Here is a 24721-nt window from a genome sequence, read left to right on the forward strand (position 1 = left end):
CCTGAGCCGAGTCACAGCTCCCTGTGTCAATTCAGACACACAGCCGTGACCCAGCCCAGCCCCCTCTCTCTGCTGATTGGCTGACTGACTTTGATTGACAGCAGCGGAAGCCGATCCCGCTGCGCTGCTGTCTCAGCCAATGAGGAGGGGAGTCCCGGGCAGCTGGAAAACTCTTGCAACATCGCTGGATAAAGATGGGCTCAGGTAAGTATTAGGGGGACTGCTGCACGCAGAAGGTTTTTTTATATCTGAATGCATTCAGATAAAAAAAAAACCCTTCTGCCTTTACAATCCCTTTGAGTGGTTAAAGTAAATGCTACCTTATTTACTAACATTCAATTCACTTATCAACTTTGTTGTGCCGTGCAAGGCAAAGTAACTGTGTCTCTGCAAAGAGCCCCCAACCCTGAACCCCTTATCCAGTGCCTTGAAAAAGTATTCCTACCCCTTGAAATTTTCCACATTTTGTCATGTTACAACCAAAAACTTCAGTGTATTTTATTGAGATTTTATGTGATCGACTAACACAAAGAGGCAAATAATTGTGAAGTGGAAGGATTTTTTACTAATAAATATGTGAAAAGTGTGGCGCGTACTTGTATTCAGCCCCCTTTACTCTGATACCCCTAACTAAAATCAAGTGGAACTAATTGCATTCAGAGGTCACCTAATTGGTAAATAGAGTCAACCTGTGTGTAATTTAATTTCAGTATAATAGAGCTGTTCTGTAAAGCCTTCAGAGGTTTGCTAGAGAACCTTAGGGCCCTTTCACACCGGGCGCCTCCGTTAGATGGAATCTGGTTTCCCGGCGGGGATCGATCCGCTGATCTCCGCTGAACAGTCGGATGACTGGTCCGTCTCTGCTCACTGTGCTGAGACAGACCTGTCAGAGCCCCGCTCTACTCTAGAGGGAGATCGGATAAAAACAGACCACCTTTCGTTTTCATCCGATCCCATCTGATCCGATCCTCCATATAGATGGAAAATAGGGTCACCATCCAGCTGGAATTGGCGGACAGGATCAGATCAGATAGAGGCGGGTGTCAGCAGACATGTCACTACTGACATTCGCAGCTCCATAGGGGTGAATAGAGGGTTCGATGAGGTCTGCCTGAAAAACTGACAGGCAGACCTGATCAGAAAGCCAGTGTGAAAGGGCCCTTAGTGAACAAACTGCATCATGAATGCCAAGGAACACACCAGACAGTTTAGGGAAAAAAGTGTGGAGAAGTTTAAAGCAGGGTTAGGTTTGAAAAAAATATCCCAAGCTTTGAACATCTCACAGAGCACTGTTCAATCCATCATTCAAAAAAGGAAAGAGAAAGGCACAACTGCAAAGCTACCAAGACTTTGCCATCCACCTAAACTGACAGACAGGGAAAGCGCAATAATCCAAGAAGCAACCAAGAGGCCCATGGTTACTCTGGAGGAGCTGCAGAGATCCACAGCTCTTCTTGCCCACAAGAGGGGCAAGAAGAAAGCCATTGTTAAAAGAAAGCCATAAGAAGTCCTGTTTGCAGTTTGCAAGAAGCCATGTGGGGGACACAGAAAACACGTGGAAGAAGGTGCTCTAGTCAGATGAAACCGAAATTTTACTTTTTGGCCTTAAAGCAAAACCCTATGTGTGACAGAATACTAGCACTGCACAACACCTCGAATACAAATATTTATTTGTAAAAAATTTTGAAAATCATTTATCATTTTCCTTTTACTTCCCAATTATGTGCCACTTTGTGTTGGTCTGACACATACAATCCCAATAAAATACATTTACGCTTTTGGATGTAACATGACAGTCTACTCATCTACCACTGCTTTCTTGTTGCAGCCAACAGCACTACTGGCACTTTCAGGTATGGTGGAGCATGTAACTTGCTCCCAAATGACAGTCCTTGGGCTAAGAAGCCAATCGCTGAGTTTGAGTACTGTCACATGACTGGGCAAGTAATGTCACTCCACCCCAAGTGGCCAGCAGTGCTGATTTCATCACCAGCTGTAATGGAGAAAGTATCAGCGAGAGAACACAATCTAATTGATTATAAATAGGTTTCACCCATATTTTTAAGTACTTGGGGATTGAAAAGGTACACATTAGGAAGCCACTTTTTAAATTCTAGAGCGCTGGTGGTGGGGGCTGAGATATGGAAGATCCCTTTTTCAGCCTCATGCTTCTGCATCCTCACTACAGTTCTTAAAAGTCTCTTGGTGGGCTGCCTCCCCTAATGACTTTTAAGAACATTCTTTTTCTGCTTATTCTTTATAAGATTGGCCTCTGAAGCAAATGAACACCTCCATATGTTGTTAATGACTTATTGATATGTGTTTCTCATAGCCTGTTTCCGCATTGGTGGATAGAGTGGAGAGAGCCGTCAGGCCAAGATCTGGGCAAGAGCTGACAATGAAGGACATCTTCACACACATCCAAGAAATCATTACGGCACGCTTTAACTCCATCGCTCAGGAGTTCCTAAACATAGACTATGCTGGCATTTCCGTCATTTCCAAGGAAGACTTCCGTGAGCTTTGCAACAGGAATTTCATGTTACTTACAGACGACCAGGTAAGAGGTATACTATTTGTGTTTTATAGACACAAATTCAAGGTTATTATGTACTACAAAACATATACTTTCAAGATATTTTTTTTCAGAGTCAGTAGACAAATACATGTTTTGAAATGTTTTTATTTTAAAGAAGCAGTCTAAAATGCCTGCAAAGAAAGTCTTTTGTTGAATTCCTAAAATTATAAAGCTACAAATCCACAACACCTAATAAATGGTTGTAGTACATACTTGGAACAGTAATCTTCTGGAGACAACTCGCACTGTACCGCTGTATGTAGTTCTTCATTCAAATAGGAACTATAATTTTATGAATGTTTTATATATATGCAAAAGGAATCAACTTAAAGAGTCAGTTCACTGGAAACTAATATTTTACTATTTTATTGGTGCTGGAAAGTTGAAGGAAACCTTGTACAAAAAAGCAAGGTGCACTGTTTATATATGATTACCCCCCTCCCCTCCCCCGGCGCATACTCACTGTAAAAATGTTTTATAAACACCTGTAAGAGAAAAAAAAACAGATGCTGTACTCCCCTAGGTGAGGGTGACATCTTCGTTCTGCCACCAAGATCTGGAGAATGCGGGGTACTCCAAATCTCACTGAAAAGGAGCTCCCCGCACTATGCAGCAGCAACTTCTTGTGAGATATGGGGCACTCTTCATTCTCTGGGACCTCATCAGATGATGATGAGGCCACCCATGGGAGCCAGAGGAAAGGTTGGTATAATATTTTGTTTTCTTCCACTATGGGTCTTGTTTTTACCTTTATTTCAGGCATCAGGAAGTGGGAGGAAATTTCTCCAAAGTAAAATACCCTTTTTAGACATTTTTCACAGGAACAAAAGTCTCCAAAAATTTAAATTTCCCCTCTTTTCTTGTTCTGGTGACTACTAAAATTTTGGATTTTCCCTCACTTTCAGTACTGTTGACAATGGTCTCAGAAAGAAATAGAGAGGGTAAATGTTCTTAGCAGACACAGACAGACAGCAATAAAAACCTGACAGATACACTTTAACCAGTTCCGGACCACCCCACGTACATATACTGCAGCAGGGCCCGGCTGCGCAAAATCACATACAGGTACGTGATTCGTGCCCGCGGCTAGGGGGCACGCACCCTACATCCCCGCGGCAATCTGATTTGGTTCAGAACCGATCAGTCATCAGGTCCAGGCCAATGATTTATGGCCTGGACCTGCTGATCGGTTCTGACCAATGGAAGAACCTCCTGTGCCTGTGTAATGTAAACACAGGCACAGGAAATGATGCAATCTCCCCAACTTGAGTCCTTTTTGGTTCCAGCGACTGAGGAGAGAGCATCACAGTGAGTACACAAGCACTACACTGACACCAGTACACATAGACACATATTTCACCCCCTGATCACCCTCCTCCCAGTTAACCCTTTCACTCCCTGTCAGTGACTATATACAGTGTACAGGTATTTTACTGATCACAGTATTGGTGTCACTGGTGATGCCAGTTAGCGTCAGCCGAAGTTAACGGTCGTTTGTTTCACTCCCAGATAGGTTTAGGGTACCCATCATTTATTCCCTAATAAAGGTTTAACCCCTTATCACCCCCAGTTAACCCTTTCACTTCCTGTCACAGTTTTATTAGCACAGTGTACAGATTTTTTTCTGATCACTGTATTAGTGTTACGGGTGAGGATAGTTAGCGTAAGTGTCAGTTTTATTATAGCATCTGGGTCCCACCACATATTTCCTAATAAAGTTTTATCCCCCTGATCTCCCCCCGCTAACCCTTTCACTCCCTGTCACAGTGTCACTAGTAAAGTGTACAGATCTTTTTTTCTGATCACTGTATTAGTGTCACGAGTGACGCCAGTTAACGTCAGCATCAGCATCAGTGTTAATCCCAGACAGCATCAGATTTTACCCCCATGATTGCCAGTAACACTAACACACACACACTATATACCTCCATTACTAGTAAAGTGTCTTAACGGATCAATATCAAAGATCTGATCAGAACAATACTAGCGTTCCCAAAAATTTGGCATTTGCCGGACACCTGTCAGCATCTGCGTTTAGTCCCTCCGCCCAGCCCACCCCAAACAAGTGCAGTATCAATAGATCACTGTCACTTCCAATACACAGCGCACAAAACCGCAGCGTTAGCAGAGTCAGGCCTGATTTCTGCTAGCACTAGTAGTAATTTTTTTTTTGTAGCAGTTCAAACAGTCCTCAACAAGCAGGTGCTTTTGTTACCTGTGATTCACACTAGGTACCCTTAAATGTAGTAGCCAAAATGTCAAACAAAAGGTACACTAGTAAAGAGGCCTACAGGATACTGAGCCTGACAGATGTGAGCGATGGGGAGTCCTCACTGTCAGAATCAGGCTCAGTATACAAACCTGTAGAGAGCAGTGGTCGCCTGACAGATAGCTCTGACGGAGTAGAGGTCTCTGCTAAGGTCGGGCATATCTGACCCCGTTCTTCTGTTCCTGAGGTGCAACAACCGCATGATTCTAGTATGCAGCAGAGTTTAGGTACTAGTGCCGCTCTACCTTCTGGTGAACTGGCGAGCACCAGCAGCTTAGTACACCCTGGTCGTAGACAAACCATCACTGCAGTATCACTTGGTGACGTGGTGAGTCCCATAAATCTGTATACTTATTCCATTATCCTTATGTACTATACAAAGTCTCAGGAGGAACTGGATCCTTCCTAAAATTCCAAGAAGAGATCATCACAGCCCCTCTGTATCCAGAAGGTGCTTTGGTCCAATTTCCAAATCAAAATGCATAGAGCCTGCTGCATGAGAGACATTTTCTTTATGTCCTCCCTGGTTCCCCTACACAAGGAGCACCCCCAGAAAAGATGCCATGTCTGTAGCAAGAGCGGATATAGGCTATTTTTATCCCTCCTGTCCTGGCCAACCTGGTCTCTGCATCAGTGACTGTTTTCGCCGCTACCACGCACTAGTGGAGTATTAGTATAGAGTACAGCATGGCACAGTCTAGGGCACACTCACACAGGGTCTCAAAAGATGTTAGATGGCTATCAAATTTTGGAACGTTTATAGTTACAATAAAAGTGTAAAAAAAAACATAAGAAAAAGAAAAAGAAAGGCAAAAATAGTTTTATTGTTGCTGTGTTTTATTGTTAACCATTGTTTGCTTTGCGGGTATGTCATTCTACTGTTTTACTCTACTGTTACTGTGTTTTATTGTTAACCATTGTTTGCTTTGTAGGTACGCCATTCTGCTGCAGCACTGATTTGTTTATTTTGACAGCAACAGAGTTTGCTCTCACAATACGTAAATCCATGACTCCAGCGCTGTAGGAGGTGATTTCACCACCGCAGTTTAAAAAAAAAAAAAAGCATATATGCAGAAGCATAGGGGATGGGGTGCACACAGAGGGCGGATCTCCCCTATGCTTCGGCATACTGTATATATTTTTTTACTTTTCTTGGCAGAGATTTCTTCATCCACATCGATCAATGTGAATGGAGGAATCTGTTAGGTTCTTTTTCTTTGTTCAGCCCGTAGGCTGAATGATAAGAAAAGAACAGTGCATGTATGCCCATCATTAGAAGTGGGTGGAGTCAGGGCGGTATTCTAATGGAATCGGTTGGGTTCTCTTTTTCTGTTCAGCCCACAGACTGCATGAAAAAAAGTACATTACAATATATGCCTGACAAAGACCAGCAGCATACTGTTCTGTTGCTGGACTTAGAGTGGTTATACCGGAATGATGCCTACAGGTTTAGACATCATCTTTGTATCGTTTTTTTCAGCCGGTGGTTGGCTTTCATGTAAAAGCAATCCTAGCGGCTAATTAGCAGCTAGACTGCTTTTACAAGTAGTGTGATGTACCCCCCCTCCCCTCACTTTCCATGGTTTTCTCTGGCTCTCCTGTCCCAACGGGAAACCCAAGAATGCAGTCGGTGACTCCACCAGCTGACCATAGAGCTGATTGGAGAGCAGAACGGCTCCAATCATATCTATGGCCTAAGAAACCGGAAGCTATGAGCATTTCATGACTTTGGTTTGTCCGGATAAAAACAGAGCCATTGGGAAAGCATCTTATCAGACCGATCTTGGTGTGTGGTCAGATGCTTTAAGGGCAGATGAAAGATCTAGAGTCCACAATTTTTTCAAAAAAAAGTACCTGTCACTACCTATTGCTATCATAGGGGATGTTTACATTCCCTATGATAACAATAAAAATGATTTAAAATAAATGAAAGGGACAGTGAAAAAAATAAATAAAGGGACAGTGTAAAAATAAAGTAAAAAAAAGCAAAATAAATAATTTAATTATAATAATTTTTTTTTTAATAATTTAAAAAAATTAAAGCACTTCTTTCCCCCGTGCTCCCGCGCAAAGGCGAACGCAAGCATCAGTCTCATGTCATATGTAAACAGCAATTGCACCATGCATTTGAGGCATCACCACGTATGTCAGATTGAGGACAGTAATTCCAGAAGCAGACCTTCTCTTTAAATCTAAAATGGTAACCTGTAAAGGCTTTTAAAGGCTTTAAAAAATGTATGTAGTTTTGTCACCGCTGCACGGGCATGCGCAATTTTAAAGCATGTCATATTTGGTATCTATGTACTCGGCATAAGATCATCTTTTACATTTTACCAAACATTTGGGCAATATAGTGTGTTTTTGTTCATTAAAATTTAGAAAAGTGTTTTTTTTTTTTTTAAAACAAATTGCGTTTGGAAAATCGCTGAGTAAATACTGTGTGAAAAATAAAATTGCAATACCCACCATTTTAATCTGTAGGACCTCTGTTTTAAAAAAATATATATATAATGTTTGGGGGTTCAAAATAACTGTCTAGCAAAAAATGTTTTCATATAAATAAAAAGTGTCAGAAAAGGCTTGGTCTTCAAGTGGTTAGAAGAGTGGGTGATGTGTGGCATAAGCTTCTAATATTTGGCATAAAATGCTAGAACAGTTCAAACCCCCCCCCCCCCCCCCAAATGACCCATTTTGGAAAGTAGACACCCCAAGCTATTTGCTTAAAGGCATGTTGAATCCACGGAATATTTTATATTTTGCCACAAGTTTTGGGAAAATTACAATTTTCTTAGCAAATAGCTTGGGGTGTCTACTTTTCAAAATGGGGTCATTTGGGGGTTTTGTGCCATCTTGACATTTCAGGGCCTCCGAAACTGTGATAGGTAGTGAGGAAGTGAAATGAGCAATTTACGCCATTTTTAAAAGAAGTGATTGGTTTTCGGGGTCCTGTACGCGGCTAGGCTCCCAAAAAGTCTCACACATGTGGTATCCTCCAACTCAGGAGCTGCAGCAGAAAGAATTTTGGGGTGCAATTCCACATATACCCATGGCATGTGTGAGCAATATATCATTTCAGTGGCAACTTAGTGTAAACTTTTTTTTTTCTTGTCATTTTTCAATCACTTATGACAAAAAAATGAAATCTTTAATGGGCTCAACATGCTTCTCAGCAAATTCCTTGGGGTGTCTACTTTCCAAAAAGGGGTAATGGGGAGGGGGGTTACTGCCCTGCCATTTTACCACCTCAAGAAAAGAGATAGGGAGTCATAAACTTAAAGCTGCGTAAATTAAAGTAAACCTACCATAGTTTTGTAGACGCTACAACGTTTGTGCAAACCAATAAATATACGCTTATTGAAATTTTTTATTTTTATCCAAGACATGTGGCTGAATACATTTTGGCCTAAATGTATGACAAAAATGTAGTTTATTGGATTTTTTTATAACAAAAAAAGTAGAAAAAATATTTTTTTTCTAAATTTTCAGGTTTTTTTGTTAATATCGCAAAAAATAAAAACCTCAGTGGTGATCAAATACCACCAAAAGAAAGCTCTATTTGCAGGGGGGAAAAAAGGATGCAAATTTAATTTGGGTACAGCGTTTCATGACCGCGCAATTACCAATTAAAGCAGCGCAGTGCCAAATTGCAAAAAGTGCTCTGGTCAGGAAGGAGGGTAAAACCTATATCACAAAAAATGCTAATAACCTGGCTATGACTCTCAAAACTCCAACTCCTATCTTATATTGCAAATAATAATGTAACAAGACACACCAAAGTGCACAGGCTCTTATACAGAAAGTAAAGCTATTTTGCTCCAACCAAATTTAAACAATGAAAACACACAACTAAAAAATCTTGGTAGTGAGTTACAAAAAACACCACATGTACCCGATCCTCTAAATGGCCTCTAATATGCACTCCTCAAAGAGATAAAAACAACAAAAATAAATTTAAATGTCCATGAGTGGGTCAGACCAGTGAGTAGGTTTATCTCAAATCAAATCACTTCCAGTTCATTGACATGTCTTCAAAATATACAGATTAAATACCATTTCATTACTGGAACTGAAACCCATGTATTGCAGGAAGAACCATGGCTTATACACACTGAGCCTCCGTTCACATATATGCGAATTGGATGTGTTTTGAACCCCATCGGACTTGCATGACATGTGAGTCAAGCCGGCTTTCTATGGAACCAGTTCACAAATGTGCGGTGCAGTGGCAGTGTGAATTCACTGCAAATTTAAAAAGAGTTCTGTGCGTTTTTTAAGCACTGCGGTGCGGTTCAGAAGCAAATTCTAGGCTCATTGCCTTCTATGGGAATGCATCTGAATTGCACATCAGATTTGTTTTAAACACAAATTCAATCCCAAAATAAAATACCCTGGAAGAGGAGGATCGGGGCTGCTCTGTGCAAAAACACTGCACAGAGCAGGTAAGTATAACATGTTTATTTACTTATTTTGAATCTGCCTTTAATACCACTTTAAGCTTTTGGTACTAATGGTTTACCTGAAAGGCCTTCTCTGCTGACCTCTAAGTGACTTATTTGTTAGTAATTTAATCTGAATTTATTGGGAGAAGGAAGGGGGTTGTGTATCATCATCTCAGCAATAGCCTTTACTCATCGATAGCATACATGACAGCAATGGGCCAGACAAAGTTTACTCCGTAGTGTGTCTATTAGGTGGGATCAGGAAACCTCAAAAGTAAGTTATATTGTGTATAATAATAAATCTGTTGCTAGTGCATTTTCCTTAGTATGTTAGCCAGGAGTAATCGTTTATTGTTACATTTTTTTTGTTTCTCCACAGTTTGAAAATCTTTGGAACAGCTTGCCCCTAAATTCATATGGAAATCTCAGATATCATGATTTTTTAAGGAAGTTCAACTATGACATCCCCGAAACACCTTCACAAGATCAGTTATCACATAAAACAGAACCAGCCCATAAGTCATCGACCACAAAGAGCCAAGCTTCCTTGACCAGACGACCAAAAACGGCGCCAGCCTTTGCTAACAAACTCACAGTAAGTAATACTTGTGTTTATGAGTAAATTATAGAAAAGATACAAAGATTTTTGGGAACTGCATCCACAGACTTACAGGCAGTCCCTGAGTTACAAACATCCAACTTACATGTGACTCATACTTACAAATGGAGGGGGAAAACAGGAATTGAGAGGAAATCTAGCCCTAGGAAGGGACATTCACTCCTGTAAGAGTTATCATTGAAAAAGGTGTCTCTACTGAAGCTTTATCACCAATCTTTGTTTCCACGACAACCCAAAATTTTCAAAATCCAATTGTCACAGGACAGAAAGTGAGATGATGAATTCTTCTGAACAGGGGCACAGACCACAAAACAAATGTTTACTATCCAAAAACCTTAAAAATTATTTTGTTGGCTGGAGTTACACCTAAAAAATGTACCTGTCCCCTGTGCTGTATCTTGGCCTAGGCCAATAAGGCCCAGGCCTAGGGCGGCACTTTGCAGGGGGGGGGCAGCAAAAAAGCTGCACCCTGCATGAAAAAAACAGCCTCCTCCCGCACGAAAAAAGGGTCTCCGCCGGCTTGCGCTACACTTTTAGTATTGTGCCAGTCCTATGGGGTGAATTGCGCCAGAGGGCAGAGTCCAGGAGGCAATCAGTCTGGCACCCCCATAAAGCGCTCAGTGATGAGGCTGCACTGATGGGTAGTAATGAGGCGGCATTGATAAGGTTGCACAGATGGGCACTGATGAGGCTGAACGTATGGGAACCGATGAGGCTACGCTGATGGGCACTGATAGACTTGTGGTCTGTGGATCACAGATGACAGGGATGGTCATGAACAGTAAAGGGCATGGCCTTTACAGGAAGGGGTGGGTCATATATAAATTAGGGGGTGCACAAGTTTAGTCAGGCCTAGGGCAGCACAAAACCTAAATACACCACTGCCTGTCCCAACTTACATACAAATTCAACTTAAGAACAAACCCACATAACCTATCTTGTTTGTATCCCGGGGACTGGCTGTTTAGGTGAAGATTTACTAAAACTGGAGATTGCATTATCTGGTGCAGCTCTGCATAGAAACCATTCAGATTCCAGGTTTTATTGTTTTTTTTTTTTTGTTTTTTTTTAACATGTCAGTAAAAAATAATCAGTTCAAAGGAGTCTGGTCATAACAATGCTCACACCTGTGGGTGATGCATAGAAAGAATACACATGTCAATAATAAACATTCCACATACACTTCAAATAGGAAAACATCCCCCATTTCCATAGTACAGTGAGGATCAAAAAAAAAACAAAAACATGGATCTTAATAGTAGGAAGGAGATCAGAAACCTTCTAAAGCTACCGGTATGTATTAGGGGAGTGGTGTCAACACATGCAATCATTTCGAACGAGCACCTCTGAAGCTAAGTATTTTGAATCAGTAAATGAGTATATCTAGGAGCAGCAATAAAAAGGTGGGGGGGGAGAAGGGGGGGGGAGGGTGGTGGGGTGTGATTGATAGTAAAAATAAAAGTGAGGGGTGGGAAAGAGAGGCCACAAGTATCTATATTGACACCAAAAGATGACAAAGGCTAATAAGAGGATCCTGGGACAACCCAACAGGCTAGAGCAAGGTAGTGGTAAATGTATCAAAAGTAGATGAATACCGGAAGTGATTCCAGACAGTCCAAGTCAGACTATGAGTCAGATTTATCTTCATCCCATGCTACCATATTCTCTAAGTATTCAATCTGATTCATTTCACAAGCCCAAGGTTGGTGGGTCAGATTGGCGCCAGCATCTGGCAATACCAGAACAAGCTGCGGTCAAGAAAAATCAAATAAGACTCTTTTTGATTTGTTTATAGGGGCCCGGCACTAAGGATAAGACTGTGAACTGGGGTTGGTTAGGGAAGGTATCACCCACCAGGTCAGCAAACAAATGCAAAATCTTTTCCCAAAAATGGGTAAGACGTGGGCAAGTGCCCCAGGTATGAGTCATAGTGCCAGGAGCCTGCAGACAGCGCCAACACAGGTCAGGGATGGTAGGGTCAATTTTATGAAGAATTGAGGGGCAACAATACCACCTGGATAGTATATGATAATTGTGTTCTCAGACAATGGAAGATGCTGAAAGCTTATAAGAAAGCGCAAATATTTTAGGCCGCTCTAATTCATCTGCTGATATATTTAATTCCTGCTCCCATTTGGATTGATATAAGGGTGGGTTCGGATAGGACTCCCGCAATAGAATTTGATATAGCAGAGAAATCGGGTGGTCAGCTCTCGAGGACTGGGAGATCAATGACTCAAACTCCGTAGTTGGTCTAGTCAAGGCATCAAGAGAGGGGTATTGTTTAAGGAAATGTTGTAACTGTGTATATTCCAGCCAAGCGCTCTCTGGATTGTGACCATTGGGTAGGATTCGGGAAAGCAGGACCAATTTTCTGCCACATAGGGTATGGCAAAATAGAGGGTTATCATTTTTCCGCCAATAAAGAAATGTAGATCTAGACAAGGTTGGGGCAAAAGAAGCAATGCTGAACATGGGGGTTAAGGGGCTCGGTCCCGATGAGAGCAGTCCCCTACGCAAGTACCCATCCCATGTATGCAAGGTAGTACTAGTGAGGGTTGGTAAAAGGTCTCTTGGAGGCCTATGACTAGGTACCATCCATAGTAAAGAAGTGATGTCAGGAGAGAGTAGGGCATCCTCAATTTGAGTTCACAATTTAGACGATCCACTAAGGTACCAGTCCAGAATGCGAAGTAGGGACGCCGCCTGAGAATACAAGGAAATGTGAGGCAAAGCCACCCCTCCTCGACACTTGGGTAAAGAGAAGGTGGACTTGCTAATCCTCAGTTTTTTATTACGCCAGATGTAAGAACGAATGGTTTTGTGAACAGAGCGAAAGAACACTGGGGGTGGAGGGAGGGGGACAGCTTGAAATGCATATAAGAGTTTGGGCAAGATATCCATTTTGATTAAGTTTATACAGCCAAACCATGAGATGTGGGGTTTATCATGGGTAGTAAGAGGATCACGAATACTGCGTAGCAGAGGGGTATAGTTGAGGTCTGTCATGCACCAGACTTCGAGTGCTCCACTTTTAGTAAATCTTCCCCATAGAGTCTGGTGAAACTGTGCCCAAAAAGGGAAGGCAGAAGACAATGGACTAGTCACCAGTATTACATGTGGTCTCCCTTTAACTGATCCTTTTCCTTGGAGGTGGCCATCTTGGTAGAGGCAGTTTTGCTTCCTTATACTGAAGCTGCCCTCCCAATTACTGTTAAAATGATGATTGGCGGCGAAAAGTTGCATCCCCCCTCTTTGGAAACAGACTCAGCCCCCCACTGTAGCCATGTGGCTCCGTAAGATGAAATGCATCAATGAAATGGAAGACCAGGTGGCGACGGAGCATGGCGATAGAGAAAAATTTCTGAAGCACTGGTACTACTGGCACGAATTCACATTTACAGCGGAATATCGAGATGTATTGATCTGATGGCGGTGCTGTCGCTGGGCCGGACTGTCCCCCCCCCCCCCCACTCCTTTTTCCTCTCCTACTCCTTTCAGTCATCCTTCTACTCACCCTTTTCTGTTCTTCCCTTCTCCCTTTTTATTTACTGCCTCCAGTCTGCCTTGTCTTTGGATGTCGCGGATTGGACTTTTCCTCTTTGCTCTCTAGATAACTTCTGGACTTATCTTCTGGGCATATTTCTCTAAATATCTGTTTGCTCCTCTTCTCGAAGAGATTACCTATATTGTTCCCCTCAGTGGCCGCTGAGATGCCTTGAGACTGTCTGGGTGTTTCCCCCCGCGCACCTGTAGCCGGCCATGTGATAGATGCCGGTGGGTGCCGGGAACTGCCCAAGAGCGGTCCTTAAACCCATTGTCCTATATTTTGCACTATACATTTCTCTATAGCGCGCTCTCAGGGGTTTGCTTCTTTGTAGTAAGTTACTTTACGATACACATAAAATACATGTTGTTTTAGCAAACTATTATTATTCCAGTTAAGGTTTAGATCTAGTACTTCAACTCTATAGTGTTTGGGAACATGTCTTTGTTGTAAATTGGTGAAATATTTAGAAATCTGTCTGCAGGTAGAGAAAGAAAATCCTCCATTTGGATTAGACTTTTTATACAAAGTGTATGTAAGGAATGTCCTTCTTACTGGAACTAAGCATGCATATTGTAATATCTGTTCTGTTTTTCTTCATAGACTTCTATACAGAGGCCACATACCGCAGCCTCTCCTTCTACACCAATCATGAACTGTGAGCGGGTAGAAAGCAGATTAAAAATAAATCTTACCAAATGCTGGCAAGATGTACATAAAGCTTTCCGGGAGAAAGATCCTGAAAAGCAGGGAGAAGTTTCTGCTTCTGATTTCTCAGGTACAGAACTCAATATGCTTGTCCCTTTTGTTTTATTTCCCTGTGATTTTTTTATGACTCTGCTAAAATCTTCAATGTAACTGCCCTATCACAGAAGTGGGAGCCAGTGATGCCAGGGCAAGGACTACTTGAAGTGATCTTTTTTTTATCATTTAGGCATTGTGGTTTCTTCATAATCTGATTCAGTAGCTGTTTCACGTGCACTCTGTTTCTCAAGTAGACTAAATGGCACAGTTACTATTTGATTTTTTTTTATAAAAATTCATTAGCTAAATCATCATCTCACTAGCCACTGACAATGCAGTGCAGTGACTCATAATGGTCCCAGGGAGAGAAGTGGTGTGTTTTATGGATGAGGCTATGGTTGACACCCTGGCATCAATTTCTCTTTACAGCGTAAGATACAACATGGTGACACCAGACCAGAGGACAGCTAGATCTTGTAGAACAGGATGAGTTTTATTCTCCAATTATGAGAAAAAAGCCTCCCACTAAAACAGTGCGAAGAACACTAACGTCTTCTGAAAACAGAAAGCATCTACGTTTCCTTCCAACACTTATCGCAAAAATAAGTTTATTCCATAGTTTAGGATAGTGGGTGAAACCTTGCAAATCATTCTTTCGTGCCCCTGGGCCAACTATGCAGCCATATGCTGGTTTATAGCACAGATACAGCCTCATTAACCTATTAATGCCAAGCTGCAAATGATTTAAGGAAATATTCTCTGTGCAACATTTTCTACAAAAGCAATATTTTTGTGTAAGGGGCAAACCTTTAGCAATTATTAGCTATATGTCTGCTTATACTGCAATGTATTTCCCACACCCACTCATACAATCTTATATACTCAAACAATAATACTACAGTGATCCAATATAATTACTTATCAATTATCATCAACATAGTGATAACATGCACCAAAAATTCTTAAACCAAGTCCTTTAAATATACAAAATATATTCACTGTGCCTTCTTTTCCTCCTTCTCTTGCAATATTCCCCAGTGAGTTCCACCACCATTCACACTATGCGCTAACCTTAATATGCTGACCTAAAATCTGCAAATAGGTCACCATTTACATTCCCCTTTAAGGGGTCTCATACACCTCTGCAGGATGCTTCCAATAATTGCCACCTTGTCACCTCTTCAGCTCATACCAATAAGGACAGCAGTAATCTTAATAATTCCTCCTCTGCTCAAAGAGAATAAAGGCTTAAATATTTTTTTACCATTTAAACATTGGGCACTTTATTAAAATAAATAAAGTCATTTCTTTAACAAAAACTGTGCACTAAATACAGCAGTGCATCACCATAACATATCTATAAGCCTTTCCGGTACATGCCCTCCTTTAAGATAGAGACTGCAGAGGGGTGTAGGGGCCAGGCTGCTTGTTGAAGTAATGCTGAGGTCTCTATCGTAAAAGGCTTATAACGATTTTATAGTGGTGCACTTCTGTATTTAATCTAATATATAAGGACTAGTGAAGAGCTAAGGATCGGCTCGAACCAGCAGTAAGTTGTCACATTATAGCAGGCCACCAGCCTAATCAGATGCAGCCAATAACTTTCCACCAGTCGAACATACCAAATGGACAGGGATGCTGGTGACGTCATTGACCTAATATGGCTGCATGGCCATTTATGGTCAATGACGTTGTTTAAATATGACCATGTGGCCATATTTCAATGACATCAGCCAGAATCCCCGTTTCATTGTTAAGAGCGACTGCAGGGGTTTCCTTGGCTGCAGCTGATTGAGCCGGTAGTTGCTATCATGTGCTATCATGCTTCCCGCAGGTTACGACTTAACTGGGACATCACTAATAACGAGTATCACCTGATCCTGTCTATTGGTATGTTGTTATTTCAGATGTCATGAAAAGGTTTAACATGGATCTGATGAAGCAAGAACTGGAGGAGTTAACTATGAAATATGATTTAAGAAACAACGGAAATTTGTCATACACAGACTTTTTGCGCAATGTCACACTGGGACCAAGGCAGCAAGGATCAGCTCTCTTGCAGAGGGTAAAACTGCAAAAGCCAAGGATCCCGGTATGTTTTCTGATTTATCTTCTTTATAAAGCTTAATGTTTTGCATGCTTCTGATATTTGAGCTTTTATTTTAATACCTACAACATGGAGACAACTGTTATAGTCACACTAAAGACAGCCAAAGAAAAGATAAAAAAGTCAGCTATTTCAAACACGTTAAAACTGCAAACAATCTCTATGTAACATTTGAACAATTATTCATGGAATCTTTGATTATTCTGATCATATGTCCTTGTGCTTTATTAGAATCTCAGCACTGGTCAAAGTGACATCACAGCTCACCATAATTATTCATATTAATAGCATTTCTCATTAACCATTGTCTGCTAAGAATGATAACCCTCTACAATGGAACTCCAATATTTTGTGATTTTCTTTTGGACTTAAATTAAAATGAACTCCGTTTACAGCATACTTCATTTAGATATATCCCTCATTAGCCAAAAGGAGTATAAATCTACATTCTGTTCACCAAATACCTTTGCAAACCAAGTTAATACCTTGTAAAAGTAGCAGTGGCATCATCAATGTGCCATGTAGAGAGCAGAGCTGTGGGTGGGACCCAGCAGGACCAACCAATAAAGGTTGCCTCTGGAAACTACAGTGGGGGGCAGAGACAAAACCAGAAAAAAATACACAAAGCACAGCCAGATTTAACTTACAATGCATAAGCCTCTTGTATTTAGGCAATATTTGTTTAGCCAGGAGTGCAGCTTTAAAGTGCATATCCAAACCGCCCTTCATTTTTGGATGGAGTAGGGAAGTGTTAAAACCCCTATTGACACTTTGGGCCCAATTTGGACATTGTCACTTAGGGGTGTACTCACTTTTGTTGCCAGTGGTTTCGACATTAACGGCTGTGTGTTGAGTTATTTTGAGAGGACAGCAAATTTACACTGTTATACAAGTTATACAAGCTGTACATTGACTACATTGTAACAAAGTGTAATTTCTTCAGTGTTGTCACATGAAAAGATATGATAAAATATTTACAAAAATTTGAGGGGTGTACTTACTTTTTAGAGATACTGTATGTTGACTTCCTCTAAACGGATATAATCTCATGTACTATGGACCATGTTACAGACTATTTTTTGTATTATTTTTCTTTATTTTATTGCCTGTTAGATGAGCACGGGATTGCATGGTGCCACATTTACGGATGTCATACTCAGAATCCAGCCAAAGATAGTGGATTGCTGGAGACCAATGAGGAGGGCCTTTCAGTCTTATGACGATGCAAGAACAGGGTATATAAGCATTCCGGATTTCAAACAGGTACAGTGAGTTTTTCCAAATTCTGTTCCTTGGTACATATGCATGTGTGCATTCCTGCATGTAGTATATCCTCCACCATAAAGATTGCCTGCATACGGGCTTATAGAGACCTCTCAGGGTCAAACACACCTGCGATTTAAACCCAGCCAGGGCCTTGATCTATCCGCAGAAAGATAGGCAAATCCCTCCGAGCACAGGCAGCACTAACTTAGGATCAGCAAGCAGCATACAATCACAGATGCAGACCTCCTCAAAACTCAGCTCAGGATGTCCCACTTTGGGGCCTTAGCCAACAGTCCATCTGATGACATTGTTGCTTACTGATCTCTTCTTTTTCTGCTTTGCTGGCTGTAGAGGGGCCCAGGAGTGCCGCAGGCTGCAGGGAGCGCTGAGATCTGCTGAGTTTTAATGTTACAGTCTCCTAGAATTACCAGGAAACTGTAACAGACAGCAAAGCAGAAAAAGAAGCGATCAGAGCTGAGGTCCTTCCTCAGCTCCGTGGGTGTTCACAAAAGTTTTGGCCCCATTGTTAGCATTGCTAAGGCAGAAGGGGATTGCGGTACTGGTGTACTTGGACGAACTCCTTTTGCGAGCAGAGTCTCCAAATGCCTTAAAAGACAGTCTGGAAATGTCGGTACGAACTCTGCCAGTGTTCGGCTGGGAGCTTAATTTCCAAAAATCTGTTCTGGTCCCGTCCACCAAGCTGGACTATCTGGGCCTGACCCTGGACACCTCAGCCTGGGTATTTCTTCCGGAGGTGAAACTCCAGAAGTTGCAGGATGTGATACAGCTCCTGTTGTCCAGCCGGCGGTAATTTCTCAGAGCTTGTATGCAAGTGCTAGGCTTGATAGTCTCTCCCTTCGAGGCGGTTCCGTTTGCTCAGTTCCATACCAGATCTCTGCAAAAGGAGATTCTTGCCTAATGGAACAAGAACCCTGGGCGGTGGTCACCACAGATGCCAGCCTGTCCAGGTAGTGAGGTGTCTTGGGCACGGATTGTGCTCAGGGGATTTGGACTCTGAAGGAGTCCAGCCTACCGATCAATATCCTGGAAATTTGGGCGATCAGGCTTTGCCTGACCCATTGGACTGATCGTCTGGGGGGGCACCCAGTAGGGATTCAATCGGACAATGCCATGGCCGTGGCATGTTTCCATCATCAAGGGGGCACCAAAAGTGCCCTAGCAGCCCGGGAAGTAGCCAGCATTTCAAGGTGGACAGAACGCTGTGCATATTCCAGGGTTTGAAATTTGGCAAGCGGACTACCTCAGTCAGAAGACGTTGGATCAGGGAGAATGGTCTCTCCACCTGGAGGTGTTTCATCAACTGTGTCTCCGGAGGGGGAAACCCAATGTGGACCTGTTGGCTTCTCCTCTCAACAGAAAGGTGCAGAGGTTGGTAGCAAAGTCTCCGGATCCTCTGTCTGTCGCCACAGACGCTCTGGTGGCCCCTTGCGGACAGTATTGTCTGATATTTGCATTTCCTCCGATAACTCTTCTACGAAGAATCGAGGCAGAAGAGATTCTGGTCATCCTAGTGGCCCTGGACTGGCCTCGCAGGTCTTGGTACGCAGACATAGTACGGCTGGTCGCCGATGTCCCTTGGAGACTCCCTCTCAGAGAAGATCTTTTAGCTCAAGATCCGATCTTCCATCCTGCTGGCTTTAACAGCTTGTCTATTGAAAGCCAGGGTGCTGAAGGATAGAGGGGTGTCTGAATCGGTGATTCCTACGCTGTTAAAAGCTAGAAAATCTACTTCCAGCAAGATTTATCATCGAGTCTGGAAGGCGTATATTGTGTGGTGTGAGTCTGGGGGGGGGGGGGTTCCCCCTGTTCCTTTTGGGTGTCTTGTGTCTTGAAGTTTCTCCAAAGAGATGTAGATCAAAGTTTGGCCTTAGGTACCACCCAAGGCAAGATTTTGGCCCTGGCGATTTTCTTTCAGCACCGGTTGGCCAGGAATTCCTTGGTTCACACCTTTGTTCAGGGGGTCCGCCACCTGGCTCCCCCAGTGAGGTCTCTGTTACCTCCGTGGGACCTCAATTTGGTGCTGTCGGTTCTTCAGAAACCAAACAAATATTTATGAGCTTCCTTTGTTTACATTTTCACAGAAGGTAGCCTTTTTGGTGGATATTACTTCTGCGTGCAGGGTGTCGGAGTTGGCTGCGTTGTCTTGTGGTTCACCCTATCTGGTGGTTCACAGAGACAAAGTGGTGCTTCATCCCTGCCAGTCGTCCCTTCCTAATGTTGTCTCTGGTTTCCATTTAAATTAAGATATTGTGTTGCCTTCCTTGTGTCCTAAGCCTAAGCATCCTAAAGAGATTGCCTTACATTCTTTGGATGTGGTTTGAGTGTACCTGGTGGCGACTGAGTCGTTTCGAAAATCTGATTCTTTATTTGTCCTTTATTTGTCTTTATTTGTATGGACCCAGTAAGGGGCCGGCCGCGTCTGCTGCGACCATTTCTAGATGGATCAGACAGACAGTGGTGCAGGCCTATTCCATTAAGGGTCAGGATCCTTCTTTTTGTGTTAAGGTGCATTCTACGAGGGCGCTTAGTGCCTCTTGGGCCTTCCATCATCAGGCATCGGTAGTGCAGGTTTGCAAGGCAGCAACCTGGTCGTCCGTGCACACTTTCAAAAAATTTTATAAGGTGGATGTGTTGGCATCTGTGGATGCTTCTTTTGGCCGCAAGGTTTTGCAGGCCGCTGTTGGAGAGGATTAGTCCACTTTGAGGGTGTTTTTTGTTTTTGTCAGGTGAGCTCCAGTTGTTCCTGGTTGAACTCCTGTTCTTACTTGGTTGGCTATGTTTAGCCTTTGTGAAGTGTGTTTCTTGCTGTGTTCTTCCCACCCCTCATGTTGACACTGCTTTTGGATGTCCCAAGGGTCAAGAGGATCTGGAGCTGTGTCTGTCAATAAACGAAAGCGAAAACTGTGTTTTTGTCTTACCATAAAATCCTTTTCTCTGATGTTCATTGACAGACACAGCACCCGCCCCTCTATTGAGTTGGGTTTTATGTTCTTCTGACACTGCTTGTTACAAAACTGAAGACCTATAGCAGGAAGTGGGAGTATACCCCCTGGAACTGCCCTATAGGCGTAGTCAAACTTTTTTCCACCTAGTGTCCTACTCTTGTAGGGGGCAGCATAAACCCAAGGGTCAAGAAGATCTGGAGCTGTGTCCGTCAATGAACATCTGAGAAAAGGATTTTACGGTAAGACAAAAATCCAGTTTCTCTATCGTTCATCGGCAGACGCAGCTCCATCTAGTCAGAGACTATACGGTTATGCTTCTCCCATCAGGAATATGCACTAGGCAGGAAAAAAGCTTAACCACACCTATGGGGGCCGTCCCTGCAGGCATAACCCCACACACCCTGCTATCATCAAGCAGTTTTGTTTTTGCCTAGTTTAAGAAATAGGACCTAGCTTCTTGCTAGGACTCTGGTCTTAGCTATTATAGGAAAGTTTGTTAGTTTGTGATTTTTTTTATTTTCACTAGTTAGTTCCTGAGGACCAAGATCCAGAGGAACTACAAGCAAGACTTCCTCTCAGGGAAGATCTGCTGTCTCAAGGTCCAATCTTCCATCCTGCATTACAGTGGCTGGCTTTAACGGCATGGCTGTTTAAAGCCAGGTGTTGGGAGATAGAGGTCTTTCTGACTCTGTGATTCCTATGCTATTGAAGGCTAGGAAATCGACTTCTAGGAAGATATATCATCGTACAAGGAAATTGTATATTTCATGGTGTGAATCACTGAAGGTGAACCCTCGCTTGTTTTCAATAGCTAGGGTCTTGGCCTTTGTGCAGAAAGGAGTTGAACAGCGGTTGGCTTTGGGCACTATCAAAGGTCAAGGGTCGGCTTTGGCTATATATTTCCAACGCCGTTAGCTATGCATGCTTTGATTCGTACCTTTATACAGGGAGTGCGCCATATAGCTCCTCCGAGAAGGTCCCCGCTACCTCCGTGGGACCTCAACCTGGTATTAACTGTTCTTCAAAAGCCTCCTTTTGGGAACATTCGGGAGATTTCTCTGCTTTCGTGGTCCCAGAAGGTTGCCTTCTTCATGGCTATCACTTCCGCTCGCAGACTATCTGAACTGGCGGCGTTGTCCTGCTGCTCACCTTATCTGGTGGTACACAGGGATAAAGTGGTACTTCGACCTAATCCGTCATTTCTTCCTAAGGTTGTTTCTAAATTTCCTCTGAATGAAGACATTGTGTTGCCTTCACTCTGCCCTAAGCCCAAACATTCTAAGGAATTTGCGTTGCACTCTTTGGATGTGGTTCCAGCTATCAGGGTCTATCTGGAGACCACTGAGTCTTTTAGGATATCAGACGCTCATTTTATCCTTACCGAAGGATCTTGTAAGGGATTGGCTGCGTCTGCGGCGACCATATCAAGTAGGATCAGGCAGACGGTAGTTCAGGCTTATTCACTGAAGGGTCAGGTTCCTCCTTTACTGATGAAGGTGCATTCTACAAGAGCGCTGAGTGCTTTTTTTTTTTTTTTTCGCCATCAGGCATCGTGCTGCAAGTTTGCAAGGCGGCAACTTGGTCATCTGTGCATACGTTTACAAAATTCTACAAAGTAGATGTATTGGCATCTTTGGATGCTTCTTTTGGCCGCATAGGTTTTGCAGGCTGCTGTTTAAAGAGAACTGTTTTTTTTTTGTTTCTCTTTGTTCTCCAGTTGTTCCTGGTTGAGCTCAATGTTTCCTGTTTGGCTTAGTTTAGCCTTTGGGGAGTTACGTTTCCGTTGTATTCCCACCCCTCATGAATATGCTGCTTTGGGACATCCCTAAAGTCTCTGACTAGATGGAGCTGCGTCTGTCGATGAACGATAGAGAAAACTTGATTTTTGTAAGAACTTACCGTAAAATCCTTTTCTCTGAAGTTCATCGACCGACGCAGCACCTGCCCCTCTACTTCTGAGTGAATGGGGTTTTTTCTATTCTAAACACTGCTTGCAACTAAACTGCTTTATGATAGCAGGGTGTGTGGGGTTACGCCTGCAGGGACAGCCCCCATAGGTGTGGTTAAGCTTTTTTCCTGCCTAGTGCCTATTCCTGATAGGAGGAGCATAACCCTATAGTCTCTGACTAGATGGAGCTGGGTCTGTCGATGAACTTCAGAGAAAAGGATTTTACAGTAAGTTCTTACAAAAATCCATTTTTTTTTGTTTTGGATAGAGTGCAGAGGGATAAGAACACCTGTCATTTGTTATTGCTGTCTGCATACATCGTTAAGGAGATTCAACCCCTATTGTTGTCCTGTTTACCAATATCACTGAAAGTTTAAGTAAAAGAAAATCCCAAATTCTGGGTTTTCCCAAGAAAAGTAATAGAGGGTAAATCTTCCAATAGAGACACTAGTTTTGGTGACCTGGGGGTCCCAAGTGGATTCCCTTAATTTGCAGGGATTTTCTCTCGCTTCCTATTTGGCTATGGGACAGGAAGTGAGGGGAAATCTCCACAATGGGACACAGATGGTGAAAAAAATATTCTGACAGGGTTTATAACCCTCCCTTACTCTATCTAAATGAAAAAAAAAAGTTTTTCTTTCAATTCTACGTTAATTTAAAAAAAAAGTTATCTAAGAGATAAGAGAGATAAGAATTTCTTGGAGGGCTCTGGTAATGTAGCCTTCACAGGAGGCAGCTGGAAGGCACTGGCTTTGTCACCAGTGCCTCGGCAGAGGCAGAAGAGCAGAAAATGTAATTTAATGTTTACTTAAAATACAGTATTTTGGAATGAGAGTATACCATGTTTATTATTGAGAATGCAGAGCTGTGTGCAACTGTGCTTTTTACTTTTCTGGGCGGAAAGGTCTGCCTTAGGTCATTCTCCCAGCTTCTCCTGCTTCCAGTAAATTTCTAGCCAAAATGCTGATTTTAACCCGTGCAAAAAATGAAAAGATTGTTTCAGAGGGTAAGTAGTTAAGATGGTGACAAGGTATCATTAAACTTGTCACTAGTCATCCAAGTGGCCTTCTCAGTTGATGCATTTGGAAGTCACTTGCATGAGTGGTAAAATATCTTCAACGTTGCAGAACAGTTCCAGCTGAAAGTGACTAACTACTGTTAGTTATATACTATGACCTGGATAAATTAGAGCCTTGACAAATATGTATTTATTTAATTTAATTTTTTTTTTTTTTTTTTTTTAAGGTCCTGCGGAAATTTGGCATCAATCTTTCAGAGGAGGAGTTCTTCCACATTCTAGGCTACTTTGACAAAGATTTAAAATCCAAAGTCTCTTACAATGACTTCCTCAGTGAGTTTCTGAGATAAGAAAGTGACACGATTTTGCAGCAGTGGTGTTTTGTATTTCATCCTCTGATTTTAATGCTTTGATTCAAACAGGAATAAATATATTTACACGACTGTGAAACTACATTAACATTGGCCACAGCTCATAAACTGCAGACTGATAAATAACGTTCTGCAAAATGAGCGCAGCTTCTGCGTTAAACTCTAATGAAGAGTGTCTGCTTTCATCAACCTAATTACTTTAATAAGACAAAAATAACTAGGGCTCTTTAAAGTTTCTAAATCTAAGATGAATGTCTTCATGGCTAAAAAATGGTATACCCTCCCAGTACAAACGTTTCCATTGCAACACATTGCGAAAATAAAAATTCTCCAAGTTCATTAATGGATATATGATGGTAATTTTTAGTCATCTGCCATGAGAAAATTATACATAGTGTGTATAAATAAACTTCATTAAATCCCCTGGTTTCATTAAATGTTCAGATTTATTATAGATATTTTCTTTCTTTCTTCCTTTTTTTTTAATTAGCAACTAAGTAAACTCTGGTGGTTCCCTTTCCATTTAATTTTATTAAAGCTGAACTCCAGGCATGCAGCTAGATGTACATTTAATATACATATATGTATCTGTCTTAAGTACCAAAAGATTTGTAATTCTGTTTAGCATGTGACTTAGGCAACCTGCCAGACAGCATAGCTGCACTGGGGACTGTTCTTTTCTCTACTGCAGTTGAGCCATAAAGCTTGGTCACTCACCATCACCCAGCTTGCTGATTAGATAATGGAGAAGAATCTCCACTTGGATGAAATCGTCTCTATACTGTCTCTAGCTCACAGGGTAATATTAACAGCAGTGTACAGTAAAGGAGAACCTGATTGATTCACACA

The 24721-nt window shown here is 42.2% G+C and overlaps 1 protein-coding gene across 1 annotated transcript in view; it reads left to right on the top strand.

Moving 5' to 3' along the window:
- The window catches only part of EFCAB6 (EF-hand calcium binding domain 6), a gene marked incomplete at its 5' end in the record, with an annotated part of 240295 nt that extends 216057 nt beyond the window's left edge, over window positions 1–24238 (top strand). The window contains 6 exons of the mRNA XM_082254131.1: window positions 2333–2560; window positions 9666–9881; window positions 14056–14230; window positions 16104–16288; window positions 17417–17566; window positions 23729–24238. Of these exons, the coding sequence (XP_082110257.1) occupies window positions 2333–2560; window positions 9666–9881; window positions 14056–14230; window positions 16104–16288; window positions 17417–17566; window positions 23729–23851 (1077 nt within the window). The 3' untranslated portion in view covers window positions 23852–24238. The remainder of the gene's footprint in view (window positions 1–2332; window positions 2561–9665; window positions 9882–14055; window positions 14231–16103; window positions 16289–17416; window positions 17567–23728) is intronic.
- Between the last annotated feature and the right edge of the window lie 483 nt (window positions 24239–24721).

Source organism: Pelophylax lessonae (assembly GCF_965119305.1).
Source record: "Pelophylax lessonae genome assembly, chromosome: 4".
Classification (NCBI taxonomy): Eukaryota; Metazoa; Chordata; class Amphibia; order Anura; family Ranidae; genus Pelophylax; species Pelophylax lessonae.